This window comes from Medicago sativa, chromosome 2, assembly GCF_051527215.1.
Source record: "Medicago sativa cultivar Bolivia chromosome 2, Bolivia_mono, whole genome shotgun sequence".
Taxonomy (NCBI): Eukaryota; Viridiplantae; Streptophyta; class Magnoliopsida; order Fabales; family Fabaceae; genus Medicago; species Medicago sativa.
Window position 1 is genome coordinate 61,628,760 of NC_140750.1, and position 23,272 is coordinate 61,652,031.

The 23,272-nt window shown below is 32.4% G+C and overlaps 2 protein-coding genes and 2 long non-coding RNA genes across 5 annotated transcripts; 1 reads left to right on the forward strand and 3 right to left on the reverse strand.

The window, feature by feature from the left end:
• Positions 1-1,761: 1,761 nt before the first annotated feature.
• LOC146949423 (integral membrane protein (Protein of unknown function DUF92, transmembrane)) lies at positions 1,762-9,305 on the reverse strand. Its single transcript, XM_085745443.1, has 5 exons — positions 8,776-9,305; positions 7,852-8,105; positions 7,481-7,604; positions 2,641-2,745; positions 1,762-2,110 (listed from the first exon to the last, which is right to left on the reverse strand). The coding sequence occupies exons 1-5, from the start codon at positions 9,169-9,171 to the stop codon at positions 2,018-2,020; spliced, it is 972 nt and encodes a 323-aa protein (XP_085601569.1). The 5' UTR covers positions 9,172-9,305; the 3' UTR covers positions 1,762-2,017.
• Positions 9,306-12,379: 3,074 nt separating this feature from the next.
• On the reverse strand, positions 12,380-17,817 carry LOC146949424 (uncharacterized). The gene is made up of 6 exons (XR_015027259.1): positions 17,282-17,817; positions 15,956-16,951; positions 14,446-14,508; positions 13,578-13,671; positions 12,996-13,171; positions 12,380-12,820 (listed from the first exon to the last, which is right to left on the reverse strand). It is a non-coding gene; the product is annotated as an uncharacterized LOC146949424 (long non-coding RNA).
• Positions 12,546-16,795, forward strand: LOC146949425 (uncharacterized). 2 transcript variants are annotated; one of them, XR_015027258.1, is made up of 5 exons: positions 12,546-12,686; positions 12,811-12,840; positions 12,974-13,260; positions 13,347-13,504; positions 16,776-16,795. It is a non-coding gene; the product is annotated as an uncharacterized LOC146949425 (long non-coding RNA). The 2 variants fall into 2 exon arrangements; XR_015027257.1 differs by lacking the exon at positions 16,776-16,795 and having other exon boundaries at positions 13,347-13,535.
• A 2,345-nt stretch (positions 17,818-20,162) lies between the features above and the next one.
• On the reverse strand, positions 20,163-22,507 carry LOC146949426 (pectinesterase PPME1-like). The gene is made up of 4 exons (XM_085745444.1): positions 21,885-22,507; positions 21,151-21,357; positions 20,742-20,983; positions 20,163-20,530 (listed from the first exon to the last, which is right to left on the reverse strand). Exons 1-4 carry the CDS (start codon positions 22,377-22,379, stop codon positions 20,371-20,373), a joined length of 1,104 nt encoding a protein of 367 aa, XP_085601570.1. The 5' UTR covers positions 22,380-22,507; the 3' UTR covers positions 20,163-20,370.
• Between the last annotated feature and the right edge of the window lie 765 nt (positions 22,508-23,272).

Consider the following 23,272-nt stretch of genomic DNA (forward strand, 5'->3'; position numbering starts at 1 on the left):
AGAAGATGAAGATGCAATATCACTAGATAGTCTATGACACTTTTTTGTCAGAGTTCATACTTTCTTGGTCGATAATACACCGACATATTTTTTTATGGTCGATGATGTAACGCCATTTTTTTGTGGCCAATATATTACTTACATTATATAAATATATGTCTTTTATATGGTCGATAAAGCACCAACAGTTTACGTGGTTATTATTGCATCATATTTTATATAAGGGTCATGCTAACTTGTGCCCTTAAGGGTAAAAATGGAATTAAAACATAAATATTGTCTTGAAAAGATAAGATTTTAAATTTCTAAAACATGGAATTCACAATTTTAAATAAAATATTTCTATCTTTAGTTTATTAACTTGTGCCTTAAGGGTACAAGTTAGTATTTCCCTTTATATAAATATATGTCTCCGGTTAATCAACATTTTATTTTACCTTTCATTCCATTTTATTCTGATATTTTCTCTTGTATATACTTATGTGAAGTGAATCATGTCTCAAGATGGGAAAGTTGAGACTCATGTTTGATACGAAACTTTCAAGAGGACGGTTAAGCTTTTTTTAACCCCCGCTGACAAGCTGGATGAGTTGAAGACACAACTTAATAAATACTTTGTCCATCTTTGTGAAAATAAAATTGTGTCTTATGTATTTGTACAAGTACACTGCGTAGATCTGAGGCGGATAAAGATGAAAACCTCTGGAAAATTGTTTATCATCCTAACATTCTTCAGAATGATGACAATGTAGCATCCAAGTTTTCCTCGATGGTTGAAAATAATGAGCTCTATTTTTGTGTTCGTTTCAACTGAAAGTGACCAAATTGTCAGTAGAGATTTGGTGTCATTTTATGAATTTTTAAGTTTTTTTTATGCAATGTTGTGTAATATGCTATCAAAAATCCGTAATGTTGAATTGTTGTTGATTTGAATCGTTTGTGTATTTTTAATGTAATGTCAAATTGGTATAATGTTATTGAATTATGAATGATTATGTAATGTTGCTTATAATAGAGCATTGGCAGTTAACTGCTATTAGGTATCGAACAGTTAACTACCGTTTGAGGTATAATGGTCATTTTGAAGTGAAGAATAGCGATTTCGACGGCTTAAAAGAGCAATTTTCCTCTTTCTCCCAATTTTATGTTAGTTTCAACATTTTATATTTGCTAAAAAAATTATATTTTAGAAAATCAAGATATAATTAATACTTATTTTCCAACTATACCTTAAACATAATTAAGATGATTTATTTTTTTGTGATTGTTAGTGAAGTATACTTTTTCTTGTTATAAAAAAAGTATTTATACTCTTTTCATTGAAAATAAAAAATTCCAAATTAATTAAGGAAAAAAAGATCTATTACTACAAATGTATCTTAATTGAATTTCTTAATCTAGATGCAAAAATGAAACTATCAAATATGGCACAAGTGTGAATGTGTGATCAAATGGTTACTAATTGCATCAAAGCTCAATAATTGACTTTTCTCCCCCACATGTACATCCAATTAATCCAAATATCCAATGAATCAAGACAGGTATCTGCTATTTCAATGCTTAAAAGTGGCATTATGTATTGGGGTGACACAAATTAGATTTTCCCCATTTGCTTGGGAGATTTTGAAATTTAGTGAATCCTAATTCAACACAAATAATGTGCAGAATACAGATAATACCTCTGCATTGCAACTTGCAAGCAGTCATTGAAGAATCAAGAACGCGATGTGATGCATCTTAACCACCATTAAGAACAATCAATTTCTAAAATTAACTATACAATAATGAAAGCCTTGATTACAGTAACACAAACTTTTCTTTCATGGTCTACATTTATACAAGAAAAGGGAAGTTCAAATCTTAAATTTGAAAGAACCATTGCTTTCAACATAAGAGACTTGATTCTGTTAGCATTAGTAAGACACTTAAACATCTAGGACTAGATTGATATCTGAGTTAGTTTTCTATATTGCAATAAATAAATGAATAAGAGTTCCGAGAAAATTTTGCAGCAAATTTAGGGATGCAAGTTTTGGAGTGCTTGTTGCATTAAGACTGCTATGATACTTCCCATTGATATGTTGATGATGTTGACTATATCATTATTGAGCTGCAAAAAAAGGATAAAGCAATCATAAATAACTATAGTTTAGAATTGCATATTGCTACCAGATATATGCAGATTAAGTTGGCGAATCAAATCATGATATCCTTCATTTTCAGCCCAAAGGTATCACTTTCACATTAAAAAATCCATTGTCCTTGTTTGGAATGACAGTGTGTTTGACGAAATCACGGTGGCACCCTGATTTTGTTAAAGCTAGCTTTTCTTAAAATCATGGTGGCATACCGACACTGTAATTCTGTCAAGCTCACCGTGAATTCATACATGCAAGTAACACATGTTGGTAGGTATCATCTAGTCTACCATGCAATGTATGTTTAAAAAATAAGTCAAACAATATCGTTTGAATGTCATATATCACAAATCATAGGTACTTGATATTTGAACACTGTCTTAACTTGAATATCTTAAACACAAGCAGACAACTGAAATCGGCAACATCAGATATGGTGAGATGGTTCTACAAATTAACCCAAAAAAAAATTAAAAAATAAAACAGTTTTTCGAGAACGTACCCATCGAAATCCTTCCTTCTCTTGAAATGATGCACCAATTATGCTTTCACCAAGATTAGCAAACTGGGCAGCTAGTATACATATAATTACTTCATGTGAACCAATCTGTTTAAGAACAAAAAATTAAGAAGTAAATCACTGGCACGTCTTTTCTTTAACTTTTTAAGCAACTGTCCATAAAAAGCAAAAACTATACAAGTAAGGATACTTCAATAACTTCGGAATTTAAATCAATGAGGAAGGAAAAACTGCTGTCGAAAGGTTCCATCCTTTTATTGGTTTCATTATCCGAAATGATAGAACACTATCCAAGAACAATTAAATGCATAACATACGGATGCTTATTTGTTGGCTTTTCAGCAATAAATGGGACCAACATTCTTAATAATTACCCATGTTTTAAAAACTAGACCAAACCGGCAGGTTCAACAAATTCAACTGGGAAACGATTAGCTTTTTGGTTGATTCAATTTTATTTGAATTGTGGGTGGTTCAACTGGTTTTTTTTCTTTATTTTTTTAATACATTTTTGGTTTTTAATTTATTTACTATCCATCCATTTGAACAAACTGAAGCACGTCTTGCCAGTTCAATCTCTGATCTGGTTTATCAAATATTGTTCTTTATATGAACTGGCCAAATAGAAGTCAACCTATGTTCCCTTCCCTCAATTTGTAGGATCCACAATGTTTAGATGCATAGCTTACATTAGGTTAACCTTTTTACCCCCTATGTTACAGTTCCGACTTGACAACAAATGAATGAACTCACATTGTTCAATGCCTATTGAAACATAGAAATGTGTTATCATTGAACTCATTTGTTTTCTTTCAATTCTTTTCCATGATACAAATTCCTTTGATTCTCTTCCCTAAAAACTAAACATAACACAGTTTTATATAAATCCAGTAGTATTTTCCAATTTCATAGGAATATCTATAATTTTCATCTGTTTCCGAGGAATCAGCTAATGATCCTCAGCCCAGCTCTTCTGCTTGACAGTGCAAGTATATATGTTCCATCACGGAATGTATCAATTCTAGTATCAAGCTAATTGTATTTTGCACCTTCCATGTATTGCCAAGCTGCAGGCTGAAATGGTGCTTGAGACATTGAGAATTACAGCTAGAGTTGAGTTAAATTAGGGTCACACGATGACAGGACACAGGTTTTATGCCCAAACTTGTAGCATACTTAATATTGGAACGAGGTGTGTACTCTTGTACCTCTTGATCAGACAAACATTCCACTGCAACCACATGAACCTTTTCCATGACCGAAGTATAACGTGAAGTTTAACCGCGTTAAAGCGAGAAGAAGCAGAATATTGTGTAACAAGTTTGTACAGCATTTAGCAAGGTGCAAAACCTGTAGCAATTAGTACTTGACCCAAATTAAGTGGAAGATGAAATTGAGAGAATTCTACTTTCTTTTTGACACCAAGAGAATTCTACTTGGGCTTCTTGAAATGTGCTTCTTAAGCCAAGATAAGAGCATCTATTTCTGCAATGTCATATGGTTCGCGTTTGTGACTGATGAGAGTGATTAAAGTATCATACTCAGGCAGCCCTTCAACGATATTCTTGAGGTGAAAATGGATCTCCATTAAAGATCCAGATATCAATCAGGGCTTTGACTCAAAGTATGAAATCTGAAATTGTACGGTTTCCTTTCTTGGTGTTGAGCAGTTTAGTGTACAACTAATGTGCTTTCTCTTTTGGTTTAGGAACGAAAGTAGCTGTGAATTTTCTCCCACAGTAGCCATGGATCATAACCTAACCAATGATTTCATTAGAAGATAAATCCAAATAGGAGATTCAAGAATGCAGTCATGAAATACTTGAGACTGAAAATATTGTGTATTCTCTATGTGATAGAATGAGGGTGAACTACAATATATATACATGTGGTAGGCCTAACCAATCCCTATAGATTAGGGAATAGAATCAACTAAGAAAGAATACAAGGAAAGAATCCCATAAATCCAATCAGGATAATATCTGATTTGGCCCACAACCTGGTTTAGTTTGGTCTGATCTGGTTTAACAGGTGTATTTTGGCTCTGTCCGACCTGGCTCAGTTCAGTTTGCTCTGAGTCGTTCTATTTCGGTCCACAACTCAGTTCAACTCAAATCCAGTCTGGTTCAGTTTAGTATCATCTGGTCTGGTCAGCTCTTGTTCGGCCAGGATGGTCAAGTCTATACCAACAAAGGGAATTTGTACAGCATAACTCAACAAAGCGAACAGTGATTCAGGTCCAAAAGAGATTGTGCTCATTTCACATTGGACTTGGTTTAAATCGAGATATGAATCACATGAATCATCTGATAGTGTTATGATACTGATAACACTGATCCAGGGCGGAGGCTTTTTATAGAATCGGGCAACTTGGGCTACCCCAAAACATTTAATTTGTTTTGATTTAGTATGTGCATTTTTATTTTAGCTACCCCAATAATATATTTTTAAGGCAAAATTACACTAGGAGTCCTTTATCTTATTTAGTTGCAACACATTGGTCTTTTATTTATTTTTTTGTCCCATTTAGATTTTAGGTACTTTATCTATCAAAACATGCATAACTTTGTCCTTTTTCCCATTTTTTTATTAAAAAAAATGCTGAAATAATAATTTTATTAGTAACTTTACTTTTAAAAAATACTTTCTTTACTAAAAATAAAGAAATTCATAAATCATAAAAAATCTTCATCCTCATCTTCTTCCTTAAGTCAAAATTCAAAATCTCAAAAAATGTCCTCCTAAATATTGAATTTTTTCAATTCCTTCTTCTTCCTTAAATTTCAAATTCAAAATCCCCAAATCTCAATAAACCCTGAATTTAATTTACATTTTACAAAAGTTAAACTTATATATATATTTTTTTTTATTGATTCAGTTTAGTGTTAAATATGTGTTTAGTCCTTACAATTTTTTTGTTCAATTTCAGCCATTATTTTATTTTTATAGGAATTAAATACAACAAGCACTCATTTTTTGTAAAAGTTAATAAAAGTATACAGCAAAGTTGAATAAAACTTATGCAGGGACTAAATTTCAAATGTCATAATTTTATATTGACTAAAAAAATATTCAACTCATAATTTAATATATAAATTTTAAAACGGTGCCCCTAATATGGACCATATTGAAAGGGTCCAATTATGGACCATTGATGCTGACCGGTTATAGCCAATTTAATATTTTTATATTCATATCATAAAAATAAAATTTTATCCTATTTGCAGGAAACCTATTACTCTCTGTTTACAAAGGAAATTTCTGCTACAGATTTTTTATGACACTCTTTCGTTCAACCATTGAAATGGTTTCATGGGTGTGGTTCCTGGTTTCTATCTATGAGTGAGAAAGTAACGAACCCACAAACCTCCATCTCCTTACTTGGTTGTGGTCGTGGATCTTAAAGTTTGGCCTGTTTATAGTTTTACCTCACTCCCATTTACAATTCTTCTACCATTGAAACGAAAGTTAAAGCTTCAATCTTTCTCCTTTTGAAAAATCTCAACTTTAAAGCTATCATTGCAGCTAGTACCAACACAAGTAAGAGGTTTTCTTGTTTGGAATTGTTACAACTGTTGTTGATATAGAGAAAAAACACAAGATTATTGCTTGAAATGAGAAAAAACTGTTGTTGATAGTTTTAAATTTGTTCAAAATTCAGATCTTTATGTGATTTGGAGAGCCATTTATGTATCTAGATAAACTAGTTAATGTACAGCGGCTTAAGAATTATGAGGATGGGTTTAAAAGGAAAAGAGTTTTACACGTGAAAAAGAGTACAGAATTTGTATACACAAAATGGAAACCGGTCCTACAAAGTCTGTACCCCTTATAGCTGGTAATTCACTGAGGTTCAATCCTTTAAATTAAGGTCCATATTAAGGGCTCCCATTTTAAAAATAATTAATTTTTCTTCAAATTTTTTATTAAAAAAATTCCTTGATGTTATTGGGGGAGTATCAACATATTACAGTCATCACAAAGTAAACACGATTATCTTTGTCTCTCACATTATTGAAATGCCAATATGATCCTCAAAAGTAAAGATAAAATACTTCCAAAATATCATATTAATTAACAACAAGTGCACACCCAACCCCCATACAAACGCAAACGCACACCCACCGCACAAATCCTTACTCTGTTTTATCCCTGTCAGCACTTAATTTCGCAGAAATCCCTAACTCTACATTGACTGTTCTTGAAAATCCACCCAACTTTGCAACTATCTGCGCAGGATTCTCATAATCAATTCTCAAGCAAGTCAGATCCCTACTTTGCAGCTCAAATCCCTAAGGTTTATATTTAAGATTTTACCAGCCAAAGATCCTTAAGAGGTTTCCACTGTCCATCTTAAATAAAATTATAAAAGCAAAATTTGAAAGTATTGTTTCAGAACCTCTACATTTACTCTCTCCATATATTTTTAACAGAAACACGGCATATAAAATTATTACAAACCCAATCCATTACTTTTACCAACTGTATTCATTACTTACCTATCCAACTGTTAGGGAAATAAACAACTAAACTATCTCTAGAGTCTAAATCACAAACTAACTACTTTCCTACCATTTCAATCATCATGAACAGATCATTTAATTAATTTTATTATTTAATTTCTAGGGATAAACTAAATGATGTACAAACTGTTTGATCCCACTAATAAAGCATTTTCTCGCAGAAATGTATCGTATATAAGGACTAAAATCAATGAAATCTCCGAATAAAGGACAATGCAACCTGATTACCTCATTAATCCATTCTTCCCACCCACAGTAATCCCATAAACATATTTCAGATTCAGAGATCAGGGAAGTACCTCGCCCAGAAGAAAACTGACAAAGGCAAGAGCTACAGATGCTAAAATTCCAGCCAAGGTTCCTTCAACACTAACCGCCCCTTCTGTACCTCTTGGAACTACCTTAAATGACGTAACTAGGTACCTGGACATTAAGCACACGGAACTTTACTAAGGATATCATAACTTAAAATGACGTATGTACTAGAAGAATAAATTCACAAGCAAATATGTTAAGCAGATATTGATAACTACATGGCCAAGGTCTCTCAAGTCGGTAGATCAGTTGGTAAACTAGGGGACATCGAAGGAGTTCTGAGTATGAAGTTCAAGGTTTGATCCTTGGAAACTAACATATATATATCCAATAAAAGAAAGAGTTAACTACTCACGTTGTTTTTCCATATGCTTTGCCTATCTCACTTGAGACTGTGTCACTCAATTTGGTACAGAAACTTGCAACAAACCCAAGTCTCCAAAGCTGAGAAAAAGCTGCTCCTCCAACTCCAAAAATTGTGAGGAAAGCACAAACGCAACCGGCAGCACTGGATCCAATAACACTCCCTGGACCCCTTCTTCCTTTTCTTTTCTCAGCAACCCCTTGTTCCATTTTTTGTGCCATTTTGACTTTTGTTGCAGCTGTACCCTAAACAAACTCCAAACCAATCAACTCCAAAGTACAAAAAGCATCAACGCTAGAACCAAAAACAATGAATATTTTCATATCCATTTTCATAATAATAGCATAGATCATAATGAAGTTTAACACTTTCAAAAAACACAAAGTCCCAATTCCAGAATAACAAATTCTACAAAACTCTCAAAACCCATTTCCAGAATTTCATAAAATAAGAAAAAATAATCAATTTTCAGATAAGGCCAATCCTAAACCCTAAAAACAAAACATTCAAAATCACGTTTCAGTTTAAAATCACTGGTACCCCCATTTTCAGAATTTCACATAACTCTGTTAATAACCAAACTTTGCAATCAAAAAACATCAATTTCCTTTCAAACAACACAAATTCTTAAACCCAAAATCCAAATCAACCAAAATCTCTAAACCCATTTTCAAAATTTCACAAATCTCCAACAAAAATCAAATTTTGCACTCAAAAAACAAAACTTTCATCTCAAACACCAAAAATTCTCAAAACCCAGAAACCAAATCAACTAAAATCTCCACACCCAATTGCCCAATTTCACAAAACTCCAACAAAAATCAAAATTTTCAATCAAATTTCATCACTTTCAAAACAAACAAAACCAATCATAAACAAAAACAAAACCATAGAAAAAACGAAAATTGAGCTTACAATGATGAAATAGGTAGCAACAAGAAGAAAGCCATCACCACCAAAAGCACGCCAAGTAAGAGTACCCAGCAAAAAAGCAGCAACAATCCCTTCAAACGACAACCCAGTAACCAAAATAGGAGAACCCAACACAAAGATCAACAAATTACTTAACAAAGAAGATTGCCACGTGGCAGGTGATGATTGGACAATAGCCATAGCTCCTCCTACAACGTCTTGAACACTTGATACACGCGATGATTGCATCATGTTGTTGTTGAGGATTTTGTTGCGAAGAATGTGAGGGTTTAAGGTTGTTGGTGTAAATGTGAGTTTTGGAGAGAGAGAATAGGGTTTGTGTTTGTGATGTTGGAAGAGAAGAGGGAATGTGAATGTGTGAAGTGTTGAATAAGCCATCAGTTTTGTATAGGGAAGGAATGTGAGAGTATGTGAAAGAAGAGTGAGGAAAGAAAATAGTTGATGTTGTTACTTCTTTGATGATGATTCATTCTCATATGAATTTTGATTTTAATTCTATATACTAAATTGGATATAGTACTATAGACTAAAAAAAAAGCAAATAGTTATTTTCAAAACAAAGATTCCTTGTATCAAAATTTCAAAACAGTTTGATTATGCATTTTGTTTGTTAAAATAGTTTCTGATGTTAAAATAGTTTTTTAATATTGGCATAACTCTTTCTATGCAAGGATTGATACGACGGTAAGTAAGTAAGTATATTGAATGACTGATACGACAATATTAACGAATTATTTAAACGTCAAAAACTATTTTGGAGTAAACCCTCATTTGGGTCCCTGAAAGTGTACGTCGCTATCAGACACGTCCCCGAATCAAGAAAACGAACCAAAAAATTCCCTCGTTCCGTTAGTCCTACACGTCCAAAACGTTAAACTTCTATTGACTCTAATTATGTGTCATTTAGTTTTGACATGTCAGATGCTTACATTGGATGTCCATGTTGGTGAAGGACGAAACTGATAACAAAACCCATTTCAACTTCTGGAAAAAGAAGAAGAAACTCAAATCTTCATCTTCTTCCTCTATTCCAAGATTAGAATCACCTGGGTTTTGCAAATATAAAGTAGAGAGAATAGCATCTTAAAATCTAACATCACCCACCTGAAAAAACACCTTAAATCTCAACATCATCTGCCTGGACAAATTTCAATTTTTTTCAAATCTCACATCTCAAAAACCAATATTTTTCATTTTCCTCAGATTTCAGCCAACAAATTAAAGATTGGTGTAGAAATCTTCGAAAAGGTTTTCTATCTCTGAAATTTACAACAGAAAAGAAAATCAATAAACACCAACAACACAAACACCACAATCACATACACAACGAAGAAAATGAAGAACCCTACGTATAGAAATCAATGGTTAAGGAATCAATGGTTAAGGAATCTACAAATTAAAGAAGATCGGAGGTTTAAGTTTCAGACACTTCAGATACCTCAACAAAACACTTCTTGGAAAGCATTGTTGGAGACTATTATTGCATGAAAACTCCCTAATGGAAATGATCTTCAAAATTAGTATATAATCTTCATTCTCTTAGGTGAGTTTGTAATCATTGAAAATTTTTATAACCGTTAATTTTGTGAATCACACTCAGATTATCTAATATTTCTAAAGACATTGTTTGATTGAACAAGCAAAGCATATCAAGTTTAAAAGTTAGTGTTAATAATCATTCGCTACTTAGAATCGGTTCATACATTCGTCAACATATGAAAGGCATCAAAAATAGATATACTAAATAATACTATATTTGTAATTGCATCACACAATGTCAACAATTACATGGTTGAAACAGCTCAAATCAAAATCATCTAAGACCTAATCAAATGAAAATTAGTTATTCATAGTTAAAGCATAAACAACTAAAGAGTTTGAATACATTACATGCAAAACAAGCACCAACTAGTTGAATGGTGTAAACACCACAAAATCCAGTTGATCGCAAAACAAGGACCAACTATGAGTTGAATGGTGTAAACACCGCAAAATCAAGTTGATTGGAGTTGCAAAGTGTCTTCAATACCTTCAAAATGTGAATTCTCTTTCAAAAATGAAGTTTGACTTTTATAGATCTGGTCTTGGGACACACCAACCGTGCCACTCGTAGATCGTGGCGTGATCCTTCATTTATCCTACGTGTCAGGGATCTTCAATACTAAATCTCGCCACAATGTCACAAATGGTGTTGTGACTATCTTCATAATTCAAATCTTCAAGTTTGCACTCTTCCAAATCGTGGCGCGAGAGCTCTAAATCTATCCACGAATTTTGACGTAGGAAAACCATTATTGAAATTAAAATTAAATTCAAAATAAAAAAGGAGGAAATTGGCTGAAGTAGGGATGTTAATTTGTATTCGTAATTGGGGATCCATGCAGAGACTCTCCCATTTGGGACTTCGAAGGCAGAGAATGTTTCCTAGTGGGGATGGGGACACAGGAAAAAGTTCTTCTGAGAGTTATTGGGAACGGGATCTTAACCCTGCTCCACGGGGACCACGACCCCGAATACTTTTTTAAAATAACTTTTTTGTGTGTATATTCGAGGACTTTATAATTCATTTCTATTTTCACATATAAATTAGTAGTAAGAATATTCAAGTTTAATCAAATTTATTTAATGATTAAACTTGAATATTCTTACTACTAATTTGATTGAAAATAATTGGGATTGTGGGGGGGGGGGGGGGGGGGGGGGGGGGGGGGGGCGAATATTCCCTAGGGTGAGGAATGAAGATGGTGAATTTTAGGTGGTAGAGTCGGGGAGCAGGAAGTAATCCTCTAACTTGCCCCATTCCGTTGACATCTCTAGGCAGGAGTTAAGATGAATATGTGGTAATTGTCTTATTTAGAATTATGATATTGCACGAGTTTGATTAGGTGACATGTTTCTAAGCATAGACATGTGCATTTTCAGGATGCAACTCGCATCCTACAATATTTTTAAAATCCTTCCCTGCTCAAGGCTTATTTTATCCTTTCAATTTTGATTAATGTCTTTTTGGTTTTGCAGACAGTGATTGGGCTACATGTCCTACTACAAGAAGCTTAGTTACATGAATTGCACTGTTCTTAGACAATTAACTGATCTCTTGGAAGTCAAAGAAACAGTCAACAATGTTGAGATCCATTTCAGAAGCAAAATATAGCGCTTTGGCTAGTCTCACTTGTGATATCTAATGGTTACATTATATTTTTCAGGCTTGTTCTCATCAATGTGCATCGTTCAACTTGTGAGGGAGTAATAAATATAATTACTTTATAGGTTTTGTTTAGAATAATCTATTTAGTTATTTGTATTTTTGGTTTATTGTTTTGTTAGTCTCCTTCCTATAGTTAATGAAGTTAGTCTGGATTCTCCTTGTGTTCCCATCCATAATCTTGTCAAGAGGGGAAAAAATCGACCACTGTGGAAACCCAACTTTTGCTGGTTTGACTTTTTAACAAATTTTATTGGTTTTTTATTGTGAGTTATTAAAGAAAATTGAATTGTTTGTTGGAAAGTCTGATTGGACAGCCATTTACTTTGCTATAGTAGTGTTTACTTTGCTATAGTATTTCTTTTGGAAAGCCAAAAAACGTGGGGGTTAACGTGTATTGAGGGAAGAAGTTGATATTTTATTACAAAAAAATATAATCACATGTCCTTTCAAATCAATGAAGAATTTGATTTTCTCCCCCTCTTTCAAATTCTGTTCAGTTGCATTGCTCTTCAACTTCTATAAATTGCCTATGTTGTATTGGCTTCTTCTCCATTTGCTGTGTGGATTCTTAACTCAATTCCATTCCAAAAATCAAAGTCACTTTTTCTCAATCCTTGACTCTCTTTAAAGCATTGTTTTTCTCTCTTCTCATCCATGTCTCAATTTTTTCTTGGCTGATCCAAAGGTAAGCATAAATGCAAGATCATACTTCCTCTTTCTTTTTCTTTTTCTTTCTCTTTCTCTTTACATATAAGAATCTAAGATTAATCTATCACTCATCAGTGAATTCTTGCTCTTCTTTTGTCCAGATGTGCAATCCTACACAAATCAAAATGAAGGTTAGCAAGTTTTGCACTGAAAGAAGTTATGATTTTTAAGAAATTTATAAATTATAATCAACATGTTGTATTGATGATCCATGCATCTTAATTTCAAGATTTGTACCCACTAAAACATTACTCAAATTTGTAGTCATGCACAAGACGATTCTTACTTGATTTTGGTCCCTTGGTGATGCCAAATAAATGCATGAAGAAGAAGCTTTGCTTTGAGCATTGACAACTGCATCTGTGGTGACTTTCTCCTTTCCATTTCAAATATGACATGTACCAATTTTTCATCTCTTCTCCTTCCTTTTCTCATTCTTCAAAGAGATATTTTTTATGCAATCTGTCCAATATAGAAAGAAGAAAACTTATATTAATCAAGGATGTTTTTTTGTTTAAGCACCAAGCAGTCAGTCACTACAACAATTACAGGTGCATATTTATGTAATTAAGCTGTTGTGTTGATGATCCATTTTTATTTATATTACAATATTCAAGTTGTTGTGTTTATGATCCAGGCATTAAGTTCTAGCTCTGTAGAAACATAGTGAGCCGATGACATCGACATTGGAGGGTTAGCTGAGCCTTGAGTGGAATATACTTTAAACATAGACTTAGAATATGTCCACAATTTTGGTTTACAAAGTAAGGAAAAGGTTGCAGACGTCTATTCAAAGTAAGGAAAACTTACATGCTTTTGTTTCATCATTTCTATTCTAAAATCCATGAAAGATTAGAGGAGCTCTTACCATGAAATCAATTGCTCTTCCCACTGTTTTAGTTGGATTTGGAATCTGAGAAAGATACCAAATAGCTATGCCAATTACACCCTTTTCAGATTTCCTACACAAAAAATTTAGTTAGTTGACAGTTAAAGTTGGGAAAATGTGATAATTTAGGAAAACATCATGTCTAAGATTAAAAGATACACAAGCACAACATAATTTTAGCAATTTTGTTTAGCAGAAGATTATGAACACATTCTCGAAACAAAGAAAAGCAATGGCAATAGAACACTTAATACATGGATTTGTACTTTTTTGTCTTTTTTCAACTTATCTATTCAGGTCACGTTGCAATCCCAACATAGTTAAATTTGGATTTGAAAAACTTTCCAAAATCATTATTAGATAGGGGTGATTTTGCAGGAGAAGAATTCATGTTGAATGGCAAGACTTTTTCTATCTTTCTCATCAAAACATCATTGCATTGCATCCTATATAAAGAACTAAAGCAAACAAAATTTACCCAAACGAAAACCCAACACGTGTTCCTTACTTCTTCGCCATTTGTGTCACGACCCAAAATTCCAAAATCGTGACCGGCGCACGAACTAGAACAACCTAGTCCGGCAAGCCTATTGACGACACTTGACAAGCTATAATTTAAACAATTCTCAATTCACTTTCACTTAAAATGATATCCACTGAAATTTCGACAGAGTATCCTCTGTATTTTGAATACTTTCCAAGATATGAATCCTGTATATATACTTGTATTATCACCAGAATCTCAGTGACATAAATGTATGTTTGTACAACTCAAAACAAAATATTTCTAGACTACCAATAGCTGCAGATGCGTCGACCATTCAGTTTATACATATAGGAGACCTACCAAAAGAATGACATTGATAGATCTTCAACTCTGCTACAAGCTTTCTACGCACTTTACTTGAATCTGAAAAAATGTAAGAAGAAGGAGTAAGTCACAAAGACTTAGTGAGAGACAACAACCACCACCAACCAGAAGGGAAACACACAAAGGCACGATTATTTACTTTTCTCAAATCGAATTTTAATTTACAAAGTCACTAACCATATAAAAATATAATAAACTCACAATCAAGTGTGCCATGAAAATTCGAAAAATCTTTGTGACTTTATCAAACCAAATAAGACTATATCAAAATTCCAATGTCGTAAAGAAGTGAACCCAAATCCGCAACTTTAAAGAAAATATAGAATCGCGTATAATGAAAAAGGAATCGAAATAATCAATCAAATCCATATAGAATATAAAATCAAATTCCATTTAATAATACCAAAATAATCAACTCTGAAGAAAATTATAAAATCCATCATTAATGAAAATAATTAAATGGGCGAATCGAGAACTAGCTCCATCTCGTTGATAGCCCTCTCCTCCTAATGGTGGCCTTTCCATAGGGGCGGCTCCATCTAACGGATAGCTCTTTTCTCTCGACTCAAAACAAAAATGTTTTTAAAGTATAGTAAACTCAATTTAGTGAAAATAATCAAAATGAGTGAATCGAGAACTAGCTCCATCTCGTTGATAGCACTCTCCTCCTAATGGTGGCCTTTTCCATAGGGGCGGCTCCATCTAACGGATAGCTCTTTTCTCTCGACTCAAAACAAAGTGTAAAACATTTTCAATTAGGAAGTTTACCTCTCATTGATAGCCCTCTCCTCCTAATGGCGGCCTTTCCATAGGGGCGGCTCCATCTAATGGTGTAACTTTACCTAATTAAAATTACATACTAGGTGCACCTAGGTCGTCGTCATTATAACCGTAATTTTCAAAACACCATTCTTAAAATACACGTTTAAAATCATATTTCGCAACATAACAAAACTTATATCAATACGTTCATCAAAACTAAATCGAAAGTCTACTACTTATCATCATAAGTAAATCCAAATCCAAATCACGTACATATTGATATCGAATCCTTTCAAAGACGCATATTTCAAAACCACGTTTCACAACACATCAAAACTACTATGAAAATACATACAATCGAATTCTCCATTTCAATCCCTCTACTTTATAAATCGCAAGTAAATCCAAATTCAAATAGAGCGCATATTAATATCAAAAGTTTCCAAAAACATATATTTCAAAACCGTATTTCCCATATCTCCAAAACACATGTCATAATATATACAACCAAAACTCAATTTCAAATCTTTTGCTCATGAAGTCATAGATAAATCCAAATAGAGACCATAATAATATCGATGACTTTAAACATAAGTATCAATGAGAAGAAATATGTTCAAAGGGTGTGTTCCCTATTTTTTATAAACACTTTAACATAGAAAAATATCAAAATATCAATAATATTAATAGTGAAAATATGTGATAATGATCGTTATCAACTCACCGATATGACGAATCGACTAAATCTGCTCTTCTATCACCGTAAGAGAAACATTCAAAGCAGCTGTCCAAATATCCCTTTCCAGAAAAATCAAGGCGACGGAAAAGAACCAATCCCAGCTTCTTCTTTTCCAATGCATCAACAAGATTCACCATGGTTTTGGATTCTTTTGAGAGCAAAAATCGTGGCATAAGATTACACTCTTCTTGGTTCCAAAATCTTCCAATATACCCACTAATTTGTCATAATTTGTCACTGTATTTGTTGGCTATTATGGCTCTAAGCTTCTCAAAACTTCAAAGAGTCGAAGTTACTAACTTCCAATGAATTGGCACTCATGTACTTTAAAACATTTACCCTATTTCCAAACCATTACTCAAGTGTACTTCTAGAATTAGGGAAAAGCTTTGCTTAATTTATGTAATTCATCCCATGAGTGTTTCAATTTTTTTGGGAGGAATTGGGTCAATTGAATTGAGAAGAAAATTGTGTGGTTTTTGTGAAAAGGATGGTGAATCAGAAGGAAAGAGAAGGAAAGGAACGTTCCAGAAAGAGAAAAAAATATCGTGGGGTTAAGTGGTTGGCTTTCTTTATATTTTTATTTGATATATTTATTTATTTTTTTTTTTTAAAAAAAAAAAAAATTTGAAGTACAAAACGGTGCGTTTCAATTTGCATAAACACACAAAAACTACAACTTCATACATGAAATTACTTGCTCTAATCATATATGAAAATTAGAAGTGGTGTAAAAGGAAGCTACGAAGGCTATATGATAATTTACATTATAATTTTATAACAATGCAAATATTTATTTATGCAGGCACAAACTATGCAATCAGAAATTGCAAAGCACCACATATGGATAAATACGAACCAACTGTTTCATGATCTTTAATCCAAATAGGCAAAGGCTTTTATTAGGGTGCTCAGGATTGTAGGGTTCACCATCAAAGAAATCAGGAACAGCCACAAAATAACCAACAATTGCAATAAATCCTGCAAAACGCAAGTTAAAATCAGAAATGAGATTTAACTAAATATCACATATAGATGTATCAATGATAGATTTGGAGTTTAAATATTGAGAACAAAGAGCAAACATAAACAAAACAGGGCATAAAATGAAACAAAAATCATCATGAAAATCTCCAAATCTCAAAACTGAATAAACTGACATAGAAAGGGAAATGAAGTTCTACAAAATTATCATGAAAATCTCAGTTTCATTTACCAATAAAAAATAATTATGAATATGTTGATGATGAGAAGATGGAAAAAAAAATGTCACAAAATGTAACAACAGAAACAAAAAAAAATCATATCTACCAATAAAAGAGGAAGAGGCGGCAATTAAAACTTCCAGTACAACTGTTTGAACTCCGGACAGTGGACGCCGGAGAGTGTGCAAGAAATCAAAACAAAACCTCTTAGCGGAGTGAGTTTGTGTCAGAGAGCAAGATTATGGTACTCATTTTTCGTGGTTGGTCTTGTGGTGACGGCGAGGTGGTGGTTCAAAAATTCAATTTGACAAATTGGAGAAATAAAAGGGTAGGTTTTGTAGAGGAAGAGAGGAAGTTAGTGGTGGTGATGGCGGTGTGGCAAAAGGATACAGTGGCCGGAAAGTTTCATAAAAAATGACCTATTTTTAAGATTGTTTTCTTTCAAAAAATAATTCCGATAGACTGGTAGAGCAGAAAGAGAGGATTAAAAATATGTCGTTTGTTTTGGGTTAATTTGCAGGACGATGGTGGTGGACGGCTAGATTGTGAGGGTGGCTGGGATTTGGGTATGGGAAATTTCACACTCTCCCTTACAGAAAGAAGTGTTACTAATATTTTAACACGAAAATAAAAAAAAAAATGGATAAAGTTAAATAAACTCTCTTGCATTGTCCGTTTATTATAGTATTTTATTTTGAGCAATGATATTTGAACAACATTTGGTACAACCTGTTTGACAACCTTCTTTTTTTCTCTTTTCATTGGTCAAAAACAATGGAGAGAGAAAAATGAAGAGAGAGTAAGAATATAATGTGAGTATGAGAGAGAAAGTTGTCTAAAAATTGTCACAAAATGGATGTACAAATATCATTTCTCTTTTCTTTTAGGGAAATGTTAACTTGCTTAAGTTAAGAAGATAAACGTATAAGGTTTTTCTTAAAACTTGTGCATTCAATGTCTTAAAAGTTGCAAAAGTTATACTTTTAATATAAAATTTATTTTTAATTTCCATTTTAAGCTCCTTAACTTGTGCCCTATTGGCACAAGTTAACATGACCATTTCTTTTAATATTTATATTTCTTCTTTTTTTCCTTTTGAAAATAACTTGTGCCCTAATGGCACAAGTCTTTCTTTTAATATTTCTATTTCTTCTTTTTTTCCTATTGAAAAAAAAAAAACTTAGAGCAACTTTGGTGCAACTTATTTGAGACCGTCCTCCAACATGTAACAAAAGAAATTCAACTTTTTCAATAATTTTAGGCTTAAATGCATTTTTAATTCTTTAATTTTTAAAAAGTTGCAGTTTTGTTTTCTGACAAAAAAAAAACAATTTTACTCTTTCATTTTACAAAATGTTGCAAAACTACATAGAAGACACCAAATGTCTTAAATTAGAGGGCCATAAGCACAACATTTTATAAAGATAAGGGGGAAAAAGTGTATTTCCCTAAAGATAAAGGGCTAAAATAACGTATTTTCATATAGATAAAGGTTCAAAATAGCATATTTCTCTAAAAATAAAGGGCAACATTGTTATTTTTTTTAGGATACTAAAATCGCAATTTTTTAAAAATTAAGGTGTTAAAAATACATTCAAAACATATTTTTATGGTTAGAGTCCGCCAACTAGATTACAATGTTGATTTGCAAGGTACATCACTTTATGACACAAGTAAATATATAAAAAATGATAGTTGTCATGGAAATTAGGTGTTGGAGAAGTTATAATCAAACTTAAGCTTGAGAGTCGGTGAAAAGTTGATTATATAGTTTAAACAAATAGGTTTGGAATTGTTATATTCGTAGTTGACAACTTAAAATACAAGAATTTATAGTCATAAAAAGGAATGCCATATAATGTCTTACGGACTAAAGACGAATTACAAGTTACTTAAATGTTATGTGAACAATACATATGTAATGACAAATAAGTCGCAAAATACGTATACATGTAGCTTAAAAATAGGTCAAATGTTATTAGACATGCTCTATAACTAAAACAAATTTCTATTTGATTTGTTGTACCAAATCATACCCATTCAATTTCACAATTCTGCTTGATTGAGCACAACTTTTATAGTTAACTTTTTTTGTATGGGGATAAGGAATTAGAGTCGTTTGGCTAAAATTCAAACAAAATGGAAAATTTAATCCAACATCTAATTATGGACATTAGTAAATTAAAAAATAATTAATTTTGTGTGATGTAAATTGAACAATTTTGTTTAATTACGATAATCAAAGATAAATTTACCCGTGCGTCCGCACGGGATACATACTAGTAATATATACATTGGGTTTATCTTTCCCATATAAGCAATGTAATATACACCTTATCAACTAATACTCATGAGGTATATATATTCAGATTATATTTCTCTTTGTTTTCCTATTTCTCAAATCTAATAACTTCTTGAACCGTGCAAGACTTGGAGAGCAAGTTTTTCTCGTAGAATTTATACAAAATTATGTTTAAACTATCATAGTATATGTGATCCATATTTTTATTTTATATTATTAATTCATTATACTATGACCAATTATTTTTCTAGCAAAGATTAAAACTCGTGTTATTCCAAATAATTTAAATATTTTTCTTTTTTATCTAAGAAGTTGTATGCTAAATTACATTTTTAGTCCCTTAACTATTTAATTAGTATCACTTTGGTCCCTTAATTAAGATTTGATTTATTTTGGTATCTTAACTTTCTATCTGTTACATATTTTGGTCCTTTCCGTTAGTTTTAATTCAAAAACGTTAGGGTTTCTTCATTTTTTTCCGGAATTTTTCTGGGTTGTTGTTGAAGGTTGATGAAGTTGATATGAAGATGAAGAAGAACGGAAGAAGATGAAGAAACCCTAACGTTTTTGAATTAAAACTAACGTAAATGACCAAAATGTGTAAAAAGTTAAGATACCAAAATAAATCAAATTTTAATTAAGGGACCAAAACGATACTAATTAAATAGTTAAGGGACCAAAAATATAATTTATTCAAATTTGTATTACAATTTTAACTTCATTATATTACATTTGCTATAAAAATAGTGTATCTATTTGAATACATTTCCTTGAAGGACCAGACATAATTTTAAAATACAAATCAACAAAGAAATTACAACTTCCTAAAGTTTTTACATTCACCACTCACTAAAATGTGGGGTAGCAAGGAAAATCTCTTCAAGCCATATTAATTAGACCTTTGGAGGAGGAAGGAGCCATTTAGATCCTTGAATCATTCCAAGTGTAATGAAAGGTTTAACCTCTGCTTCACTTAGTTGCTTTGTGATACTTGCACGCCCTTTAGGATCTGATTTTGGTCCTGTGTTCTTATATTCTCCAAAGTATGATGTTCTGCGGATAAGATCATGTATTAATCAACAATTTACGTTAAGTTATACACACACGTCCCCGTGAGCTTAGCTCAGTTGTTAAGGACAATGCATAATATATGCAAAATCCGGGGCTCAAACCCTGGCTACACACACAAACATATTTACTAATGGATGTATCTACATGTTAATGAAAAATGCAGAACTACAAAGTTGATAAGTTAAGGAGTTACTTGTCAAATTCAGGGTGCATGCCATTATCCCACCCTTTGGGATGAACAACATTTGTCATAGTTGAGTAAGCAAAGATAATTTTAGGATAAGTCATCCATGCCCTAGCTAAGAAAGTAGTACTTCCAGTTCCAGTAATATCACAATGCACAAATGAGTATAAATCAGCATCTGATGCACTTTTTCTTGCTTGTGCTACTATCACTGTCGGTCCACCGTCACCAAGCGCTCTCAATTCGTTTTTCTGCATCATCAAATTAATCCTAATTGAGACAAATCGAGCAACATCTTATATACTAACATTTGTCTTTATATATTAGTTAAAAAATATGATCAGAGTATATGATGTGAATAGTGCACATGGTCGAAGAACAACTTTTATCAAGAAATGGAGAGACTATATTTACTTACCAAATATAGTGATGTTCCACTTCCAAAAATGAAATCGACCGTGCCTTGAATTAAGCAATCTTTGAAAAAATGATTATGCCGATCATCACAAATTGTATCTTGGAACCCTAAAATCTTGCAATTATAAAATGCTGCTTTGTCACCAGAAATTCTTAATGCAACTGCCTGTTCTCCTGCCTTTCTTCCATCAGGTCTTGGTGCAGAATTCTGTACCGCCAAATTCATTACCAAAAAACAATCATAAGGAAAACTCCATAAACAAATAATAAATCGATGACATTTTTTTATTGATTTGAATTAATTTTATAGTAAAGATTCAAACCCGTTACAGAAGTAATGACCTATTCGATCCGGAAAATTAGAAAACACAAATTTTGTCATTAAAAATCTAAAATATTTTTCTCTAAAAAAAATAATCTAACATATCAGTCAAATCAATCCTTTTTAGGTAAATATTGAAGGTCATTTTATTTTTTTATCAAGGACTAATTTTACCAATATTTCAATTTTGGAGACTAAACTGATATTTTAAATCTTTTACAAGACATTTAAATAATGATCATTAGTGTTGTTAATAATCCTTCTCCTTCCCCAACATTATATATAAGCAATAATTTTCTCAATTTATTTTTTTTAACAGCAAATTTTACCAGATCCCTGCTCAAGACGAACAAAGACCGGTGAAACTGAGAATACAGACAAAAGACGTCATATAAAGGAGATAGTAAACAAACCGATAGGATGATGTTAGCAGCTACAAAATAATCTGATTCAACAATCAATGTAGCACTATCAACCGTGCCATATTTTTGTGCAGTGCCACCATAGGTTAAATTTGGCATATTTCCTGGTGTCCCATACAATGTAACAAAAGGTTTTGTTCTCTCAATTTTAATTTTCTCGTTATAATTTCCACCACCAATTTTCACAATCACACGTTTGGTGTTTCCAATTGGTATGCTATTAATGGCATCAGTGATGGTTTTGAAATCACCACCTCCACCTTGCATTACTTTAATAACCTTAGCACCAGCCTCTGCAGTTACCAAAGCAGGATCAAGGGTAGCTTTTCTTTGTTCTAATGGACCTACATTGGTATTAAACCATGAATCTAATTTGGTTCTATCAGCAGGAATTGGAGTTGTGTCATCTGATAATACAACATTGGTTGTGAATAATGCTACTATGATAGCAATATTGATAATAAAGGTTCTTGGTTTTGAGATCATTTTTCTTGTTTTCAATTTTATTTCTAAGTTTTTGTTTTCTTGATTGAATTGGTGGTTTGTGTTGGAATTTATATGATATTTGTGAGATTTAATTTAGCGAGTAGTTAATTTGGTTCAACCATTTTTTTGTGAAGAGCTCTAAAATTAAACATGGTGTTTATGGTTCATTGATTTCAATTTCATAGGTTGAGAAAGTAGTTAATTTGATCCAACAATTTTGTTTTTGTGAATAGGGCTAAAATTAAACATGGGGTTTAAGGATAAAATAAAGATTGTGGTTTCTAACCACAGAAATGTGTGAATCGAAATTGTATGGAGTTTGGCATAGTGATTCTAGGCCTTGAATATTAAGAGGAAATTTAGCACAATTTAGCCTTGGTGTCTAAATCTTAAACCCTAAATCCATCAAATGAATCTAATCAAACATAATTTTTTTTTTTGGAATATTTCTAATAGTATGAACATTGATTTTTTTATGTGTTATTATTAGTGTAAAAGAAATCTTAAATGTGTACGATGCAAACTAATTCTTCAAATTAGCTTAATGAAACTTAATGCATTTTATTTTGTACTTGACTTTGCATAATTTTTTATTTTATTTTTTTGGTAGAGAGAGAGGGCCAAAGCCCAAAAAGAAAGAGAACTACAAGTTTACACGAACATTCCTAGCATGCAAGCCCCGAAAATATCATCAAAAAGGAGATCTGAAATCCCACTAGGAGGAGTCTCCATAACATGAATTTGAAATGAATTAAGAGAAAAGCTAAAATTAGCTAGCCAATCGGCACCTCTATTCCCCTCCCGCCATGTATGATTGAAATGCACCTGCCAGTTCAACTTTAAAAGCTCTTGAATGCGGTGCACCAAAGTTGGCGGTCTACCCTTGAATTTGA